General features: G+C 51.0%; 2 protein-coding genes across 2 annotated transcripts; both read left to right on the plus strand.

The window, feature by feature from the left end:
- The first annotated feature begins 882 nt into the window (after window positions 1–882).
- LOC122378587 (protein O-linked-mannose beta-1,2-N-acetylglucosaminyltransferase 1-like) lies at window positions 883–16183 on the plus strand. The gene is made up of 14 exons (XM_043359826.1): window positions 883–1090; window positions 2096–2211; window positions 2487–2708; window positions 2944–3193; window positions 8907–9034; window positions 9862–9932; window positions 10269–10392; window positions 10739–10878; window positions 11258–11371; window positions 13672–13756; window positions 14152–14342; window positions 14622–14829; window positions 15506–15615; window positions 15743–16183. Exons 1-14 carry the CDS (start codon window positions 973–975, stop codon window positions 15807–15809), a joined length of 1944 nt encoding a protein of 647 aa, XP_043215761.1. The 5' UTR covers window positions 883–972; the 3' UTR covers window positions 15810–16183.
- LOC122378596 (major heat shock 70 kDa protein Ab-like) lies at window positions 5343–7602 on the plus strand. The gene has a single exon (XM_043359836.1). It carries the CDS (start codon window positions 5566–5568, stop codon window positions 7489–7491), a length of 1926 nt encoding a protein of 641 aa, XP_043215771.1. The 5' UTR covers window positions 5343–5565; the 3' UTR covers window positions 7492–7602.
- Window positions 16184–19076: the final 2893 nt, after the last annotated feature.

Raw genomic sequence — 19076 nt, forward strand, 5'->3', positions numbered from 1 at the left:
AACTCTGCTGGAGGCTCCCCATTTCTGATTAACTTTTGCTGTGGCGCCTCTCTTCTGCTGGGGCGCCCCTCTTCTGCTTGGGGCGCCCGTCTCCTGCTGGAGACCCCTCTCTTCTGCTGGGGCGCCCCTCTTCTGCCAGTGGCACCCATTTTCTTATTATGGGGCTCCTTTTTTGCTGGGGCGCCCAGCTGCTGTCAGGGCGCCCCTCTTCTCGGAATGGGGGCGCCTCTCTCCTTTTGCTGGGGCGTCGCTCCTCTTCAGGGGGACACGTCTCCTGCTAAGGGTGCCCTTCCGCTGCCAGGGGCGCCCCTCTTGAACAGAAGGTATTTTACATTCTTGCAACGAGACGCCCTCTTCTGCTGGGGCGCCCATCTGCTGCTGGGGCGACTCTCATCTGCTGGGAATAGGCAATTGGGCGTCACTCTCCTGCTTGGTGAGCCCAACTTCTGCTGGAGGCGCCCTATTTCTGCTGAACCTTTGCTGTGTCGCCGCTCTTCTGCTCGGGGCGCCCTCTCTGCCGCGGGATATGGGCGCCTTTTTCGGATGGCGGGGGGGGGGCGGCCGCCCCCGTCGCCCCCCGCCTGGATCCGCGCCTGATGGTAACCGGTGGATAAAGAGTCCCTATCGATAAACTTGCACCCGACTGTCCCACCGGAACGCTGCCGTCTCGCAGCGGGACGGGCTCAGCCACCGTGGCGGTGGCACACCAAGTGCAGCATAGCACATGGGTGACAGAGATCTTGATACGCGGTCCTCCTCATGACGTCGCATCGGATCATACAGTGGCTGGCGCATGTGCTGCCATCTACTCTGATCTCCATGCCACCTAGTGGCCGCTGTCAAAAGCATCCCGCTCTAGCGGGCGGGCGGCTGGGATGGCGAGGTGAGTGAACCTTGTAGCCGGCGGCTACGGCCGGCCGCCGCTGCTCTCCGGAGCGTCAGGAGAGGAGGTCGGCTGCCCAGCTCAGTCGGATGCTGCGCTCGGCAGCGATGCGCTCTTCTCTGACTGTGCTCTGCTCGGTGTTGGTGGTGTGCTGCAGCGCCGGCATCGTGCCCCCGAAATCGTGGAATAATGCCACGATTGGGAAAGGTGAGAGTGTGAGAATCGGCTCCACTTTTTTTATAAAAAAGCGTGGTGTAATGGTAATAATAATTACGGGTGCAAAAGATAACGCAACTACCCTCCTCCCCTCCTTTCTCCAAAACTATTGATCTGATTTTCCAAACTCAGACGGCGGTCCTGGTGAAACCGTCGAGCTTAATTAAATTATTGACCTCAAGGTCACGGATGACGCCAGAGTTCAGGTCAAAGTAATAATTATCCACATTTAGGCTGCATGTTCACATGTCACAGCCATATTTCGTGACGCATGAAAATACATTGCCCGGTGGGTGGCGGGTGCCATGTTCACCTACCCCTGACCCGCGCATGCCAAGTTTCAATGCAAAGCACTCCGGTAATTGCCGAGCTATTGTAAAGGGAACAAACCTGAGACCTTTTCATTTTGCACGTGGCACATGCAGTGGGGGCCATCATCCAAATGCACCAATGCTTGGTAGAAGGGATGCACCAACTACAAAAATTCCACAAATCTATCAGCCCAGCGGGTGGTAGAGTAGGATGATAGCGGAAGATAGGTATACATGGGCCTGATAAAACAGAATATACAAAGTAGATATAGGCCTATACATAGAAATATGAAATAAAAAAATAAGGCCTATAAAATATATTGACTACTTCCGCCAGAACACCTTATGCATATTTGAAGTTTCACGTGGCAAGTGCTACGACTATCACCTAGATGCGCCAGGAGTAGTCGATTGTGGGGTAGAAAGGATTGGGCTACCCAGCAAAAAAGATCGCAGGCCAATCGGCCCAGGGGCTACTGATATACCTATAAGCCTCTCCAAAGCCTTATAGGCCGGGCCGGGCCGGGCCGCTAATACGGAGCCTTTTCCGTTATATTGAAAAGACTTCGCTTCACGCTTTGAGCTCGCTCGCAATCAAACGCATTAATTGTATTAGTCAATACTAAAAGCAAATATAAATGAAATGTACTCTTACACAACTTTATCAAGGCAGTATCTGCTTCAGACATCGAGCTGGATAGAAAATACGAGCTCACCAAAAAACTGGAGTATCGGAGGGCTTTGAAGTTGGTGCTGTTATCCACGAAGACAAATGCAACATTGCACGTGAATGGAAAACTGGTGAGTGCTACTGGTGTTAAATAGCAAAAGAGAATATATGATTGTTTCCAGTAACACATGAAAATGAGAAATAGTCAAAACACCGATTTCCATTTTACCCGGGCACGTGGACTGAGGGTTAATTCACATGCATCGAGAGTAGTCAGTGAGTTGGGTTGAGTCCAGGATCTTCCCTTGAATGTAATGCCTAGTAACAATAATAGTTCATTGTGTTTGCTTCATTACGGAAATACTATATTTTCGTCAGAAGTTTATCACCTTTCGGTCACCCACAGGCCTGGTGGCACTCGCTTGCCGCACCGGGCGAAGCCGCCGGTCCTGAGGGCGGCTTCGACGTGCAGGAGCGCGGCCTGTACTTGCTGCGCGTGCATCCCATCACCGGCAGGGTGCAGGGCCATGCTGTCGCCTCCGGGTGGATGATGTTGAGCGCCAGTCACGCAGTGCGCGCACTGGTTCGCACCGCAAGGCAAAAAGATGTGCTCGTCTTCTTCACTATGGTAAGTAGTGGATACATGAGAGCGGTAGTCTTCTATTGTAAAATGAACAGAGATGCGATCGTTCTCTTCACTATGGTAACTGGAATTTCAGAGCGGAGAGCAAAATATCGGCGAGATTTGTTCTGCAATCTTGAAATGGTCCAATATATTGGACCATTTCAATTTGCGTCCCGACTATAGTAGGGACGCATTGGATGCAGAGTTATCGATGTCATTATTGTCTCGCTTTTGACAGGGTGAAATCGGTCCGGCGATGCGGGCTGACACCGAGCTACAGGAGGTGCTGGAGAGGCTGGGGGCCGAGCACTTCACCAGTCGCATGCCTCCCGACATGTACGCCATGGTGTGCGTCAAGGGCGGACCACTGATCACCGAGGCTTACGTGGCCAACAGAGCGTCTCCAGCCTCACAGGAGGACGGACAGAGTCCGACCCCGGCCAGTCCCCTGGCCATCACCGCTCACGTGCCCGTGCCGCCGGTCAAAGGTCAGTCAGCCACAGGGCCCAGTCTTATAAAGGGTGTGTGATATTCTGTTTATGGTGTTAATTCTTTATTTACGCTCAACTATAAACTCTCAGCTTCCACCTATATATTTCTAACGCATTTCGAGCAATCGCGAGAAAAAAATCGCCTGAGGGAGTGGCATCCGCCCCCATCTTGACCGGCGAGGGTTCAGCTCGTAGGGCTATTGCATAGTTGAGATGCTCATTGCGTCCACTACTGCTGGCGCCAAGTCGCTTGAGGCCCTATTTTTTCGCGGTTATTTTTGAACGCGTGGATGCATTTTAACTTAATTCCGGAAATAACTGTTTCAATTTATAGTCCTCTTCCGGCCACGTGTGCCTCTGAGGATCCAGCCCCTATACCTACTTCTGATGTCCCCAGTCCCCGCGTAGCGTCCCTATGATTCGACTCGGACTCTGAAGGTCCACACTGTTATCTGAGGGCTCACACTGGTCTATTAGCGCCCACACTGGCCTCTAATGGGGCCCTACTTTGTGCTCGGAAAGCCCTTAATCCCTGCATAAATTTTTGGTGACCCACGCCGATCTCCGGGATCATACACACATTGCACTGTTTCGTGTCGAATAGTATCTAAAACGATTAAGTAACGACTGTAGAAAGGCAAGATTTAACCCTCGCCCGTAAACGGTGTTTTGCCACCTTCGCCCATGCAGGGGGGGGGGGGGTTGGTTGGTGCGACCCCCCCCCCTCCCTGGCGTTTGAAAACGGAGCGTCGTAGAGCTTAGCGGAAAAGACCAACGGATTGCTCTCAATCTCACGATTGGTGGTATATTTTTTGGTCCTAGGTCAATATTTGACCTACTTATGACCGGTCAAAGGTCAAATTTTCGGAAAAATCTAACTTTTTCAGATTTCCGCGCCGATTGCGGCAAAGCGGTAAGAGATATCAACTTGAAACCTACACTATTGTGATCCTTGATCAATTCTCTATCGTTTGGTGTGTATTTCGATGTCATAACTCTAAAAATGATGCGTTGGGAGCATGGGAAGTCTGCAAGGTCATTTGGGCATTGGGTCACGTCAGGCGTGTGACGTCACTGACCTGACCCTGACCCAAAATGAACTACAAGAAACAGCCGACGATGCCTGAAATGGATAGCAAATTCGAATTCAGGGCATCAAAATACCCCGAAAAGGCATACAAGTGCAAGAAGTCATTACAGGTCAACCGAGGTCACTGACCTTACCTTGACCTTTAGTAACCTTCAAAATGTCAACGGACATTGTGCCAATGTCAAATCAGTTGTGATTCTAAAACAATCCATCAGTGTGTCAGGTCAGTCGGCATTTATACCAATGTGAAGCAATCTCTAATTTAGCGTAAATCTGGCCGGAGGTTGTTCCCTTTATGACGTCATAACTCCGTGACCTGACATGACCTTGACAAAAAAAAATTACCAAAAGTTGCGCAAAGGATACCCCATAGGGTACCGAAAATTTGAGCAGGCTATCTGAAACGGTTCGGCGTGTAGCTAAGAAAAACCTCAGGGGGGGGGGGGGTTGCACCAACCCCCCCCCCCCCCTATATGGGCGAGGGTTAACACATGAATTGATTTTGCCAGTTGCCTCCCCCTCCCAACCTAAAATAGCTGGCGACGCCTATGCGCCAGGAATTATGTATCAGCTGCCATCGATCAACAACTCAACACTGCGACCTTGTTGGGCCACGAAACCGGACAGCCCTCCAGCCCTGCAGAGGCTCCCGACTCCGCCACACTCAGGATTGGGGAATGACCCAAAAAATGCATTACTTCATAGTTCATACATTGGATGGCTTTACGGATGCGAATTTATTGGGGTCAGGAATAGGATCCACGCGACCCCCTCGGTGGTAGGGTCTGCGGTTCGGGATCGCTCGTGGCGGCTCCCCTTCCTCCCCTCCTCCCCTCCCCGCAATCAGTTCCCGAACTATCGGCAACCGAACCGACGGCGACCCCCACTCCCCCTCCCCCTCACGGGCCGCGCCGGGTGGCAGCGTCGGTGCCGCCCGGCGCCAGCCAATCAGCGGCCGCCGGGTATGACGTCACACTGCGTCAGCCAATGGCGGGCGCCCGTTGGCCGCCAGCGTCTCGAGTTTTCGTGAATGGTAGCGTAGACTCACGAAGCCCTCACGATCATGAAAATACGCGAAACAACGCGACGGCAGCCGTTTTGGTGGCTGAACTATATAACCGCGGCTGTCGGGCTCCAGCGCCAGAAGTCTCACTGAGAGCAGCAGAGTGCGAGCGAAACTGCGCCATACCACTATTGTGCTAGCAGCGATATCAGCAGCGACAAATCGTGATTCGTGAAGTGCGTTATTTCGACAGTGTTTGAAGACATTCATACGAAGATGGCTCCGACGATCGGAATAGACTTGGGCACGACCTACTCGTGTGTGGGCGTGTTCCAGCACGGCAAGGTGGAGATCATCGCCAACGACCAGGGCAACCGGACCACACCCAGCTATGTGGCCTTCACCGACACGGAGCGGCTGATCGGAGACGCCGCCAAGGGTCAGGTGGCCATGAACCCCAAGAACACCGTGTTCGACGCCAAGCGGCTCATCGGCCGGCGCTACGACGACCCCAAGATCCAGCAGGACCTCAAACACTGGCCGTTCACCGTGGCCAACGAGGCCGGCAAGCCGCGCATCGAGGTCGAGTACAAGGGCGAGCGGAAGCGGTTCACGCCCGAGGAGATCAGCTCGATGGTGCTGACCAAGATGAAGGAGACGGCCGAGGCGTACCTGGGCTCCAAAATCTCCGACGCCGTCATCACGGTGCCGGCCTACTTCAACGACTCGCAGCGCCAGGCCACCAAGGACGCCGGCAGGATCGCCGGTCTGAACGTCAAGCGCATCATCAACGAGCCAACGGCGGCCGCGCTCGCCTACGGCCTCGACAAGAAGCTAGGTGGCGAGAAGAACGTGCTCATCTTCGACCTGGGCGGCGGCACGTTCGACGTCTCCATCCTGAGCATCGCCGACGGCTCCATGTTCGAGGTGCTCTCCACGGCCGGCGACACGCACCTGGGCGGCGAGGACTTTGACAACCGACTCGTCAACCACCTGGCCGACGAGTTCAAGCGCAAAAACAAGAAGGACCTCAAGGGCGACGCGCGAGCCGTGCGCCGTCTGCGCACCGCCTGCGAGAGGGCTAAGCGCACGCTGTCCAGCAGCACCGAGGCCAGCATCGAGATCGACGCGCTCTTCCAGGGCATCGACTTTTACACCAAGGTGACGCGGGCTCGCTTCGAGGAGCTGTGCATGGACCTGTTCCGCGGCACGCTCGAGCCCGTCGAGAAGGCGCTCAGGGACGCCAAGAAGGACAAGGCGAACATCCACGAGATCGTGCTGGTCGGCGGCTCGACGCGTATCCCCAAGATCCAGAAGCTGCTGCAGGACTTTTTCAACGGCAAGGAGCTGAACAAGTCCATCAACCCGGACGAGGCGGTGGCGTACGGCGCTGCCGTGCAGGCGGCCATCCTGTCCGGCGACTCCAGCTCGGCCATCCAGGACGTGCTGCTGGTGGACGTGGCGCCGCTCTCGCTCGGCATCGAGACGGCCGGCGGCGTCATGACCAAGCTGATCGAGCGCAACACGCGCATCCCGTGCAAGCAGCAACAGACGTTCACCACCTACTCGGACAACCAGCCGGCCGTCACTATCCAGGTGTTCGAGGGCGAGCGAGCCATGACCAAGGACAACAACCTGCTCGGCCGCTTCGACCTGACCGGCATCCCGCCGGCGCCGCGCGGCGTTCCCCAGATCGAGGTCACCTTCGACATCGACGCCAACGGCATCCTCAATGTCAGCGCTGCCGACAAGTCCACCGGCCGCTCCAACAAGATCACCATCACCAACGACAAGGGCAGGCTCAGCAAGGCCGACATCGAGCGCATGGTCAACGACGCCGAGCGCTTCAAGGCCGAGGACGACGCGCAGCGCGAGCGGGTGGCCGCGCGCAACCAGCTCGAGTCGTACGTCTTCTCGGTGCGCCAGGCGGTCAATGACGCCGGCCAGAAGCTGGACGAGAGCGACCGGCGGCGCGTCACCGAGCTCTGCGACGACGCCATCAAATGGCTGGACAACAACTCGCTGGCGGAGAAGGACGAGTTCGAGCACCGGCTCAAGGAGCTGCAGTCGGCCTGCAGTCCCGTCATGGCCAAGCTGCACGGCGCCGGCGGACAGCAGGGCGGCCAGTCCGGCGGACAGCAGGGAGGTCAGTTCGGCGGACAGCAGAACAGCCAGGGACCCACCGTCGAGGAGGTCGACTAAGTGGATCGTCCGAGTCTTTCACCGAAGAAGACAGGCTACCTAGTCGTGTATGATAGTGCTCGCAGACACTGGTGTAGCTGAAATATACTCAAGGAGAGTGTTTCTTTTTGTTTTTGTTTTTGTTTTTGTACCGTGTACTTTGAAGTGTCTGACAGCGGGCATCTCGCCTGAATACTGTGCAGCGAAGAAGCAATATGTTATCTTGATCGTGTTGTGTTGATGATTGTAATGTCGAGAGAGCTTTCCTTCTTCATGTATCGATGAGATTACTGCCATTTTCAAGAGCTGTGATGTGACTTGTATTGTTTGTTGTTAATAAATAAAGAAAAGAAATTGACGTGTTAAAACCATCGCGGAAGGAAAATATGGGCAACTTTTCTGGGCTTTTCTGAACTGACGCAAAATGGGTGATACTGATTTGTATGTGTAGATGACTGGTATTGTGAAGTTGTCCGACTGATTTGAGGCAAAACAATACCAGATGATTGAGCTTACGCAGGGGGACAGGGCTGAACCGTACAAATTGTGTTTTGTGTCAATAAGCGCTTCTCCTTGATTGTCGAGAGTTAGCGGATTACACACGAATAAAAACTTATGCAGAAATATTTATTTTGAACTTCTACTTTTTTACCTGACCTTGACCTGACCCCAGAGCGTAATCTTAACATGGTCACAATAGTTACCTAACCCATGCAGCATTGACTTTGGAACGTAAAATTGGCCATGAAGGGTGTATTATACGACTCCAGGCCAGTATAGTTGGTTTCATATTATGACCGTTAGTGACCTGACCTCTGTGGTCAGTAACATCATTCAGCAACATGCATGTATTAGACAACCAATGCTCTATCGATGATTTCCGATGCTATGCCTTTTTCTCGATTTTAAAGCACATTACTTAGATGGCCTGTAAACGGTAAAACAAATGTAGAGTGATTGATCGATGGTCTTATATGGCTTTATATGTACCTATTACAAGCCTCCTATAACATTCATCATTTATCCGTTCCGTGCGTTATCATAAACTCATACCACGTGAGGCATCTGCGAAATCCATAGCCCAATATAGATTCTAGGAGTGTCGTTGAATGCAGAGGTCGCTGATGTGCACGGGTCAACGCCGCAGTCGTGGGTGGAGCCTAATGTCATGACATTTGAAAGTATACGAGTATATCCATGATGGAAAAAGTTTATATTTTGGTTCAATGATAGGTGCCTCAAATATTATATTTGATTGAGAGCAAAATGCATTTGAAGTAAGAGTTTCGGCAGGTCTTCAAACGACATGAAACTTGAAATTTGGTTGATTGAAATTTTTTCCCACGGTCAAAAATAACCGGGAAAAATTATGGGCCTCCAGCGGTTTGGCGGCAACGGTAGGATCCCATTCCTGAATTATTCTGTTCTGCACACAGATGTTATTTGCCCATGGAAGAAAACTCCGAAGAACTTGGCACGGGCCAAGTTCTGCTTCAAATACGACGGATATGGCGAGCTTTGCCACTGCAATGATAATCATCTGCTGCCCATGAAACACAGTCTGGTAAGAAGAAGTTTTTGCAGAAACCTTACGCTCCTTCTTCATTCCAGCTTCTTTGTAATGTTAAAGGGACTATCACACCTTTAACATGGGGTTTGAGTTGAGATAGCCAAGTTTGCGGCGAGGTTCAGAAACCACTATCTATCTAAGTTGCAACCCCCGCGGCCTCTTGGTGTTGAAGAAATTCGTTCCCTTCATTTGAAAATGGGCCTTGCGCAAGGCCCTATCTTCAACATGGAGCGACCGTTAGTGTGACGTCACCTCGTTTAGTCATTCTGATTTAAATGGGTTTGTTCGTTGAAAAATCGCTTAAAACTTGGTCTGAACTTTGTTGTGGTGCCTACAGAGTAAAAAGAATCAGCTTTATGACAGTAATGTGGCCTGGGGAAGGAGTTAATTTTGGGCTGTGACGTCACATATTTGAAAGTTTGTGTTTGGAATATGGGAAGCCTAAGATGTTTAATGAAAAATAAATGCCAGAACCGTGTTCCTGGTCATCCGATCTATAAAGTCGGGCACAATTTAACTGGTTTTAACAACATTTTAGAAGGTGGGATGGTCCCTTTAAAGAAAGCATGGAATGTGTGCTAACATACTATACATGGTCAGCAAAAACGTGGCCGATGCGTATGACAACGTTATAAGCACATGCACGGATGCACTGGTATAGCCACTCACACACGTCGACTAAGCACCCACCTGTGTGGGTTTTGAATGAGAAATGTTTATTTTGAGCGAGCATCTTTTCAGGCATACCTAATATCTCTTCATAATGTCCCCCACTTGTCTTCACTTGCCTTACGCTTACATGATTCATTATAAATTCACAGCTGAAGGAGAACAATATCGCCGATGTCCCGATAGTAATAATTGCAAGCAATCGACCACAGGACCTCCTCAGGTAAGTGAGTATACTTATGTCTCAAGCCACTACAAAGTATGCGTTTGTTAATTGCGTACTGTCCTTCACTGCAAAATGGACGGGAGCACCATGACAGTTTCAGTTTCGGCACAGACTAATTCAAGCTCCAAGCTGATGACCATAGTGGCAGTAGTAGCCTAGCGACGAGCAATTAAACGGCTCTGGCGGCTGTGCTCTCGATATTTGTACGAGATGTTGACCGAACCGTCCAAACAGCGCTATATTTAGTTTCTAGTCTGCAGTGTGAAAATGTGTTAATAATATTCAGGTGTATTCTATGAACTCGAAATTTACAATGCCTGTGCACGTTTCCAGGCAGATGGGCTCCTTGCTAAGAAACAGGGGCATCATTGTTTCCAACATCCTGGTGTTTGTGGATGGACTTCACCCTGAAGTTGAACAGCTATGCTCCCTCCTGGATATAAAGTGTGTAGCGCAGGTAAGCTCTTCCAAGACATGTTGATAATATAAAAGTTCTTTTGATATAATTGTATCGGTTGCAGTGGCTTGCCTAATTGTTCTCGTATAATAATCTTGCAAAAAAAAAACTTTCACTGTCACCAAGTGTGGAAAAGTTACCCCGGCCGCGCCGGGGTAGGCTGAAAGTTACCCCGGCCACGGCCGGGCAGGCCGGGGCAGGTTCTCCACCCATGACTGTCACCTTGTTTCTGCTATGCACCAAGTTAAAGAATGCATCAGCGATACGATACTATCCGACTAGGTCAAGTTGTGATTATTTTCTGCTCTATTCATGATTCCTACGACTGACCATGTCCCATCCTCAGACAAGTGATCACGACGACACAACGCTGCGAATTCGGGAGAACTATCGGCAGGCGCTAACCAACGTGTGGCGCTATTTCCCGGCCGCCAGCCGGCTAATCGTTCTGGAGGAGGACCTGGAGGTGTCACCAGACTTTGTCAGGTCAGTGCTTCCCGCAGGACCGAGCAAAACCGGGCAAATGCTTGGATAAATCGGAATTAAACCCGTGTTTTGAAAGCCTTTAGGAAGATTTGACGTGGATCTGTTTAAATATGTAATGCTCCGTTTATGATACAAATATAAATTTAAGGAAAAAAATACTCAGAATATACGTAACGGCCTTGCATGTATTATAGACTTATTAAAGTTATGTATTATTTGCATGAACTTCAAATAAATTGCACGAGTCGGAAGAACTGACCAATTCCTATATGTGGCCATCACTCGCAACGTCCTAATAACGTCGCGTTGTAAATTTGTATTTAAGAATTAACATTAATTAAAAGTACCCTAAGTTTCATTACGACCTTTTCGGTTGCAGCTACTTCAGTCAGACCTCACATCTGCTGGACCTGGACTCGAGTCTCTGGTGCATCTCCGCCTGGAACGACAACGGTTTCGAGTCGACCAGCAGCGACCCGGCCGCCCTCTATCGGTAAATAACCTGGTGGTCAGCAACTATAGTCGGCTGTGAATGGGAAATGTTATGGTAATAGGCATTTTACTTAGTACGGATATTTTTTTTAGATATGTTTTGTACACAGATAACAGTAGTACTGGATTGGAAACAGGATTCCGGTGGCTGCAGTAAGAGGCCGAAAACAAAACCGAATATTTCGTGTCCAGACTTCGATATCTTCTCACACAGGCAAAAAAGAAATTGGTTTATGTGAATGAAACTTATAAAGAAGCAATCTAGCCGTGCTCGTGTTTATTGCTGCATTTTTGCATAATGGCAACTTATTTTACTAAACGTTGCTGGTTACACTTTCCTCACCGTGGTGAGGGAACGTATGCCACTGAGTTGATTATAATGATTTCCCACTCTCATCCACAAAAAGTACTTGTACATGGGAGTTTGATCTCTTTATTTACATGCTAATCGACACCAGTCCTGTCACAACGAACCATCCAAACGTCACAATTCAAACCAACGCCACAAAACACCCCTTCAAGTGTCACTTCGCTTCGCCTGCCCTCCCAATTTCATCAGCGACCTTACTTCCCCGCCTTACATCTTCTTGACCCTGCTGAGCTTTGGCCTCTTGTCGCTCCTCGATCGGGTTGCACCTTGGGTGCAACCCGATTGCCGCTGGGGTGTCTGCTTCCTGACTTTCGATGGACAGCACTGTCTTGAGTGTCTGCCTCACATATCAGTTACCATGTTTCCACACTTTCCAGCAAATACGAGTAGATTGAAAACCGTCGCATACATCTCTGGAAGGATGCTCCTAAGGACGTCGTGGCTATCATTGCAAACGACTTCCGGTCAGTTCGAAATCCCGGTTTACGACTATCTTCGTCACTTCTTGGTTGATCGCAGACCAGCAGCTGGTTCCTGTTAGCTTCCGTCTTCGGCAGTTGCCTCCAAATATGGCAGATCCTCACGGTGAGGTCGATGTCTTCCTCGTCTTTCTCCAGTCGTACCTCCAGCGGCGTAGCCCCAAGATAGATCAGCAGGCTGGCGGAGTTATCGTACTTGTTACGCCTGGTGGCCGAGCGTGCCAAGGCGCCAGAGCTGTGTCCCAGAGGCCTTGGCGCTGTCATCCAGGTCCTCCATTTCAGTGGATTTCGCCACCGCGGCCACTGGCTCCTGGATGACAAGAGCACCATCCTGCTGTCACTCCTGCTGTGATGCTGATGGTGCCATTCGGGCGGAGGCGTCGGCGGGGCTGAAACGTGACCATTGACCACCATCTGAGGCCCTTAGTTCGACTTCGGAGTACCGCCTCATTCTCCAGGAACTGTCGTACACTCGACCAGTTGTAGTTGCCACCTGATAGCTGACATTGTCATTCGTGAAGAACGCATCGGTCTGGTCCTTCATAACCTGCTTCTGGTGTGAGTGGCGTGCGGATGCCATGGCTAGTTTCGCTGGCCGCTCGTGCACAGGGGGCATCGCGTAATCCACGCTGGTCAATACTGACAGGACTGCGTCGCTCTTGAGCCGACGGCGCTGTCTCTGCATGCCGGTGCGAAATGACCAATCATCTTCGAAATCTTCCTTTCTGAAATGCAGCTCACACATGCAGCGGAATAGTCCTGATTTCACTCAGCCCGGTCACGGTGAAGGGTGACCCATGGCGCCAACCCACTGAGCCCGTAGAGACGTTTCGGTGAGAAAAGCGAATAGGTGGCATGTGAGACATCTCCTGTTCTAATATTTTGTTCCTCTTGGTTCGTTGGGTTGTAGCCAGAACGGTAGGTTTTTACCGCTCATTCCCCTCCTCCATTGTTGATGTACCTATACGTATGTAAGGCTTTGCACCACACTTTGTTTTCAAAAGAAAACACCACGCATTGTGCCCTCTAAATAATCAAATTAAAAGTAAAATACTTAAATTTTTTAAGCAAATGAAAGTAACATTGGTAGCTTCGATTTTAAATGTAAACGACAAAACACAAAATGACGATTTCGTGCAATATACCTACAACACACAAATTATCCACCCAGCAGCACGCGAGTCCTTGTGAGCAAGGTGTCCGAGCAAGGTGTCCTTGACACCTTGATAGCGTCCTTCCAGGGAAATGGCGGATAATTGTGTTAAATTATGCCATATGCATTGCTTTTTTTCCTGTAGATGGAAAGGTCTACCCGATCTACCAATCGCACATCACGCGGAAGCTATCTCAGAAAATGCTGGTTAGAATCGTGCCGTTATTTGACAGGTAACACAGTTGGGAGCTGTAAGCAGTAATCTCTATTGTGACCTGCTGATATGTGTGCGCTCCCAGTGTGGAACACTTCCCCGGTCTGGGCTGGATGATGACACGGAAGTCCGTACAGCAGCTCCTAGATGTCTGGCCAACCGAAGGAGAGGTGAGCCTTGGACAAAGCATACCGAGGCATCGATTTGTCGTGAAAAACTGCATCAGATATATGCACACCTTTTATCTTAAAGCAAACCTCAAAATTTGGCCTTACTTGACCTGAACTTGACCTACTCTTGACCTGAACTTTGACCTGACGCTGACCTGATCTCGATCTGAACTATGACCTGACCTGTGACATACTCGTACTTGAGCAATACAATTGTGCTTTTAAGATCAGTCTTGTTGAGAGCTTTCGATTGTTGTTTCCCCGTCTTTGTTGATAGGGGAGAGAATCTGCCCTCCCCCCCAAACAGGGTGCATTTGGCTGAATACGCCATTGGGACACGGGTTAATCGATATTGCCTGCATCGTTACATCAGCAAGCCCTGCACTGTTCCTCAGGGATACGACTGGGACCTGTGGGTGCGCAAGGATTCGAACCGGCTCGGGCGCGAGTGTGTCATACCGGACGTGTCGAGAACGTACCACTTCGGCATCTCGGGTAGCCACGCGAGCGGTGCGTACCATGCGCTCTACTACCAGGACCACGCCATCAACCAGCTGCCGGACGTGCAGCTGAGGAACGTGAACGGGTGTGTTGGGAACCTTTCGTGAAGGAGAGGGTGGACGTGGAAGGGGAGTGAGAAGCCGAAAACGAGGAAGTGTAGTAACTCCCAGTGGTAGCCTTGAATAACTAAATTGAAGACACCAACAGATATTTCATATCTAACTACCCGAGGCGAAATCTAGCGACTCGTGTTATGCATCTCGCCAGCATTAAATGTGTGATATAGGTATAAAGGTGGTGCGCACTGCGTTTGATCATAATTGTTATTTTGTAGATCACCCTCACTCCTGCCATTTCATTTCAGCTTGCTGAAGGATGAGTATGAAAAGGAGGTCCATCGGCTGATTGCCGAGGCGGAGCCGATGAAGGAGACCGACTTCCAACTTGGAGAGATTCCTCCGAGCCAAGGCGGCCCATGTGAAGTGGAACTGGAGGGTACAAACAAAACATACGCATTCTTCTTCCAGATGAATAGCATGGAGGACACAGATCTGTACAAAACTCTGGCCAAGGTGAGTAATCTTAAAGGGGTGGTGTTATCTAGTGGTGTCAATCGGAACTTGAATCTTCGGAATTCCGATTTTGTCCAATGTCCAATTCGGAATTCGGTTGGACAATGGCAGCAGGCTTTGGACAACTTTGGACAATCGCCTGCTACACCTCAACATTTTTAAAAAGTAGTCGTGATTAACATTGATTGGCTATTAGAAAACTCAGCTTTCGATATGATTAACACTTTTGAGCTTGTAACGGTACATGAAAAGCAAATTAAATAACAGTGTTGAGTGTTAACTACTGCGTAGGTGTCGGGCATCTTTGGACAAATGGATGGCTTGGACATTTTTGGACGGACAATCGACGTAAGCATTGGACATTGGACGGACTTTGGACATACGCTTTCTGATTTTGACACCACTAGTGTTATGTTATCCGAATGAAATGAATTCGGTCGTCCGTTCGTCCGTGGTATTAGTATGTTCTCTTTGCGTTGTTGGATGTCTTCCTTTGCAGTCGAACCGATTAGGTAAGTATATCAGTAATGACTACATGCATATTGCTCTCAGGCGGTGAAATTATCTGGTTTTGGCCCTGTTCAGCCGCAAACATCAGTACGGCTCCCGTCAGTGTCTTGATTAATAACTGTGTCATCTCCCATCCAGCGCCTAACTTCAGCTTACCTTCCCCCAGTGTTTCGCCATCTGGGATCTGGATGCACGAGGTCACCATCGTGGTCTGTGGCGCTTCCACAACAATGACAACACAGTGCTCATGTTCGGCGTCCCACTCAACTTGTACATGTGAGTCTTGTGCTGTGTGCTGTGTGCTGTCAGTTTTCTAACTATTGGTAGAGCACGGAAGAAAATAAAGAATGCTTGAAATTTGTGCAGACTGACTGATACATTTAACGCATTTGTCTGCTTGCAGGAATGACGTCGTTCGTCTCTTCAAACATCCGGTTCGAATTGCTCAGTCGCTGCAATTCGGAGGGTGAAGAAGCGTTCAACGTGCGGGTGAATGAAAGTGAATGATTAATGATCCAAAGTGTTAAGCTCAGGGATTATATAACAAGGTAAAATTTTAGGCATTTCGAGCGAAGATGACGGCGACCAGTCTTATGAGTGTTGTGATATCAGTTATGCTGTCGTGCCTCCGGTTGGACTGCCTGTCGTAATGCATATGCATTATGCATGTATGTGTCTATGTGCGCGACGCAAACGTGAATATGTACCTATTTTATTTTATTTTTCAAACCGAGACGTCCATCAGCTTGACGCATGTTTAAATTTGTGTCTGTTTTCGCCCAGACAGCTCAGTTCTCAGTCATATGTTTTGTCGTAGATACCAAAATAAATAATTGTACCTGCTTTCTAACGACTTTTTAAACAATGTTTCGCATCCTAAATCGATTATTCCTGATAACGAAGCAGAGAATGCATAGTGCCCAGAAGGTTCGCTGCTGCTCCTCCGGTTCGTCGGGCCCTTCCGCTGCTGCACCGCTGGGTCCTCCCGCCGCTGCACCGCCGGGTCCTCCCGCTGCTGCTCCGCCGGGTCCTCCCGCTGCCGCACCGCCGGCTACTCGGACGCCTCGGGCTGCTGGAACTGGAGGAACACGATGATATAGGTGACTACCGCAGAGACGGCGGCCAGCACGGTGGAGCGTCGCAGTCGGTACAGCCGCAGGTCACCCAGACTGTCCAGGTCGCGGCGCGTCGCCTCCAGCTGCAGCAGCAGCTCCTGACCGGTGACTACATCAGCGACCGGCGGCCGGGCCAGCAGCGGGTCGCCGATCCGGCCCACCTGGTCCTGGACGGCCTGGCCGACCTCGCACGGCACGGCCACGGTGACGGCGGCGCAGCACAGGTCGGCGGCTATCTTGGGGCCGGCGTGGACCAGGTGGCCGGTCTGCGCGCTGCTGACGGTCAGAAGGAGGGTGGACACCAGCAGCAGCACGCCGTACGCCATGGAGACCACCAGCTCGGGCGTCAGGCCGTCCGTCAGCCGCGAGAAGGGTGCGCTCAGCGCCGCCTGCTGTCGCCCCAGTCGGACCAGCAGAGTGACATCCACTCTACCAGAGGCCATCATCGTCTTCAGCTCAGCGTTCACCGCTCGGAAACCCTCCCTGGCGAATTCAGCGGCAAGGAGGAGCTTGACTGGTGTGAGCAGCAGAAAGATATCAAGGATTATGAAGAATAAGTATTTCATCACGTTCTTCCCCCAGATTACGGCCGATTCCTTACACGCCTGCACGGGAGCTAGCAGGAAATAATGGATGTGAATAGATGTCATGAAAAGGAGTAATGCTACAAGGCATGACAGTATGACAGCAAGTCTTCGGTTCAGGTTCTTTAGAGGTTCAGCAGTTGGATTGGTAGTCGAGCTCTGGGCGTTTCTCAGGGTCTGTCTGATCTCTGAGAACAGACCTGCGTACCGTCGCCTTCCGATAAAGAAGGTGCAGCTCAGACAAAGCCAGCTCAGTGCGTCCGGTACGCCGAAGAGCGACGACTTGAACGCGGCGCTGAAATCACCCTGGTCCCGGGCCTTCGCGCCGAGTTCGCCCTTCCAGGAGACTAGCAAGAACATCGCGTTGGTGAGAAGGCCGTACAGCAGGGTGGCGTAGATGAGGCAGCCGCAGCCGGCGCCGCCCCAGTGGCCGGTGACACGCAGCATCCCGACCATAACCCTCGCCGACCACGAGAGGTGGGGGTCTCCGCCCATCGGTTCCACATCTCTGGTCATCCCTCCTACCTGGGTGCCGTCCCCGCCTGATGCTGAAGTCTCGGTCTGAGCTGGACGGACCGGTACACGCTTCATGATCGGGAATCGGTCACCGGTGACAATGGTATCAGCTCCGGCTACTGCGGGATATCAGTGACAAACTATAGCAGGTGGCGGTCCTACCGACCGACCGTCCTATAGGTCCGACCGGTCCTCTGTTAGGACGGGGGCTGTATGACATCGCCGGAGAGGTTCGTCATACTGCCACAAAGACGCCAGTTCAGTGTGGCCGTGTAGTGATCGCTCTGACATGCCCTGAATGGGCCCGAGGAACACTGAAGAACACTGATGTCAACAGTCGGGACGAATGCTGAACCTAACAGTCGGGCTGGGTTGACACAGACGGTGGACCGACGCAGCCATGCATTGTTCTCAAGCGGGGGCCGTTTGGAGGGGCGTGGTGGGTCCATTGGCTGTCAGTTTTCGAGGCGCAGCGGGTCGCAAGGTGAAGTGTCACCCCTGGCTTTGAGTCTGAAATGACCTGCACTGACCCCTCGTCGGGACAGCTAAGACTCCCGGCCGTGACACTGTTGTCTAGTAACCATGACAGCCTACCGGCACCACAAGTGCTAGTATGCGAGTGAACCGCAACGTCACTTGTGCTTGGAGGCCATTCTGTGTGCTAGTTTTTTACCTCCTTGGTGACGGAAGCCTCCTTCGCTGGACCTGTCGTTCTTTCCTTTTTATATAGCGAGAGGGTAGGTGGAGCCCCCTCGCTGTTTCGCCTTTTCTTGAGCTGATGCCTCACATAAAAAACGAGACTGTGCGCTGTTACGATGCGCAGCGATTAGTATCAGAATTTATAGGTCTCTGATCAACCGGTGACCTCTAAAGTCAGGTCAGGTCACGTGCCCGAAGTAGGGGTACGGTTTAAGATTAATGACTTCATCAAAAATAGTCGTCGAGTCACGATTTTGGAATTATTGTGTTTGTTACGATAAGTGCGTCGGATGATGAAGCGTATTTTTTTTAAGAAGAAGAAGTCAACTCAGGATGTTAAATTAGCGCATTTTTGTTTTGGGGGAAAGGGGTGCGTGCCTGGCTTGACTTACTGGTATATGAAGACAGAAAAAAGAACCGCAGCCGTCAGTGTTTCTGATGTTGAAAATGATCTCAGAGAAAGATTATTTCACCGTCGACCTTAGATTGTTTATTTACGTATCTACCTATGACGAGCACACATGCCACCGACACATACCTATGCACATACGAACACGCGCGACGCAGCGGCCTTCTGCTTTGGCCTGCAGCACCGAACATATACGGCGGTCACCCGCGGTCATCACAGTTCAGTTCGGAGCGAGCCCAGAAAACGGAGAGACACCGAAGTATGGAGCAAAGACAGAAAAATGAAGGGGTTGACAGAGAATCGATTGACAAAAACAACTTCGAAACACGCTGAACTCGAAGTGTGGGAAACAAAATGACATTGATGCTTACACAAGTGATACATACAACAACATTCAACACCTGTATCGATCGC

This window comes from Amphibalanus amphitrite, unplaced genomic scaffold, assembly GCF_019059575.1.
Source record: "Amphibalanus amphitrite isolate SeventyFive unplaced genomic scaffold, NRLGWU_Aamphi_draft 000007F_arrow, whole genome shotgun sequence".
NCBI lineage: Eukaryota > Metazoa > Arthropoda > Thecostraca > Balanomorpha > Balanidae > Amphibalanus > Amphibalanus amphitrite.

Coding starts and splice junctions, on each gene's coding strand:
- LOC122378596 (XM_043359836.1), top strand. CDS start 5,566: ATGGCTCCGACGATCGGAATAGACTTGGGCACGACCTACTCGTGTGTG.
- LOC122378587 (XM_043359826.1), top strand. CDS start 973: ATGCTGCGCTCGGCAGCGATGCGCTCTTCTCTGACTGTGCTCTGCTCG. Junction 10,879..11,257: donor GTGTCACCAGACTTTGTCAG/GTCAGTGCTTCC, acceptor TTTCGGTTGCAG/CTACTTCAGTCAGACCTCAC. Junction 11,372..13,671: donor GACCCGGCCGCCCTCTATCG/GTAAATAACCTG, acceptor GTGCGCTCCCAG/TGTGGAACACTTCCCCGGTC.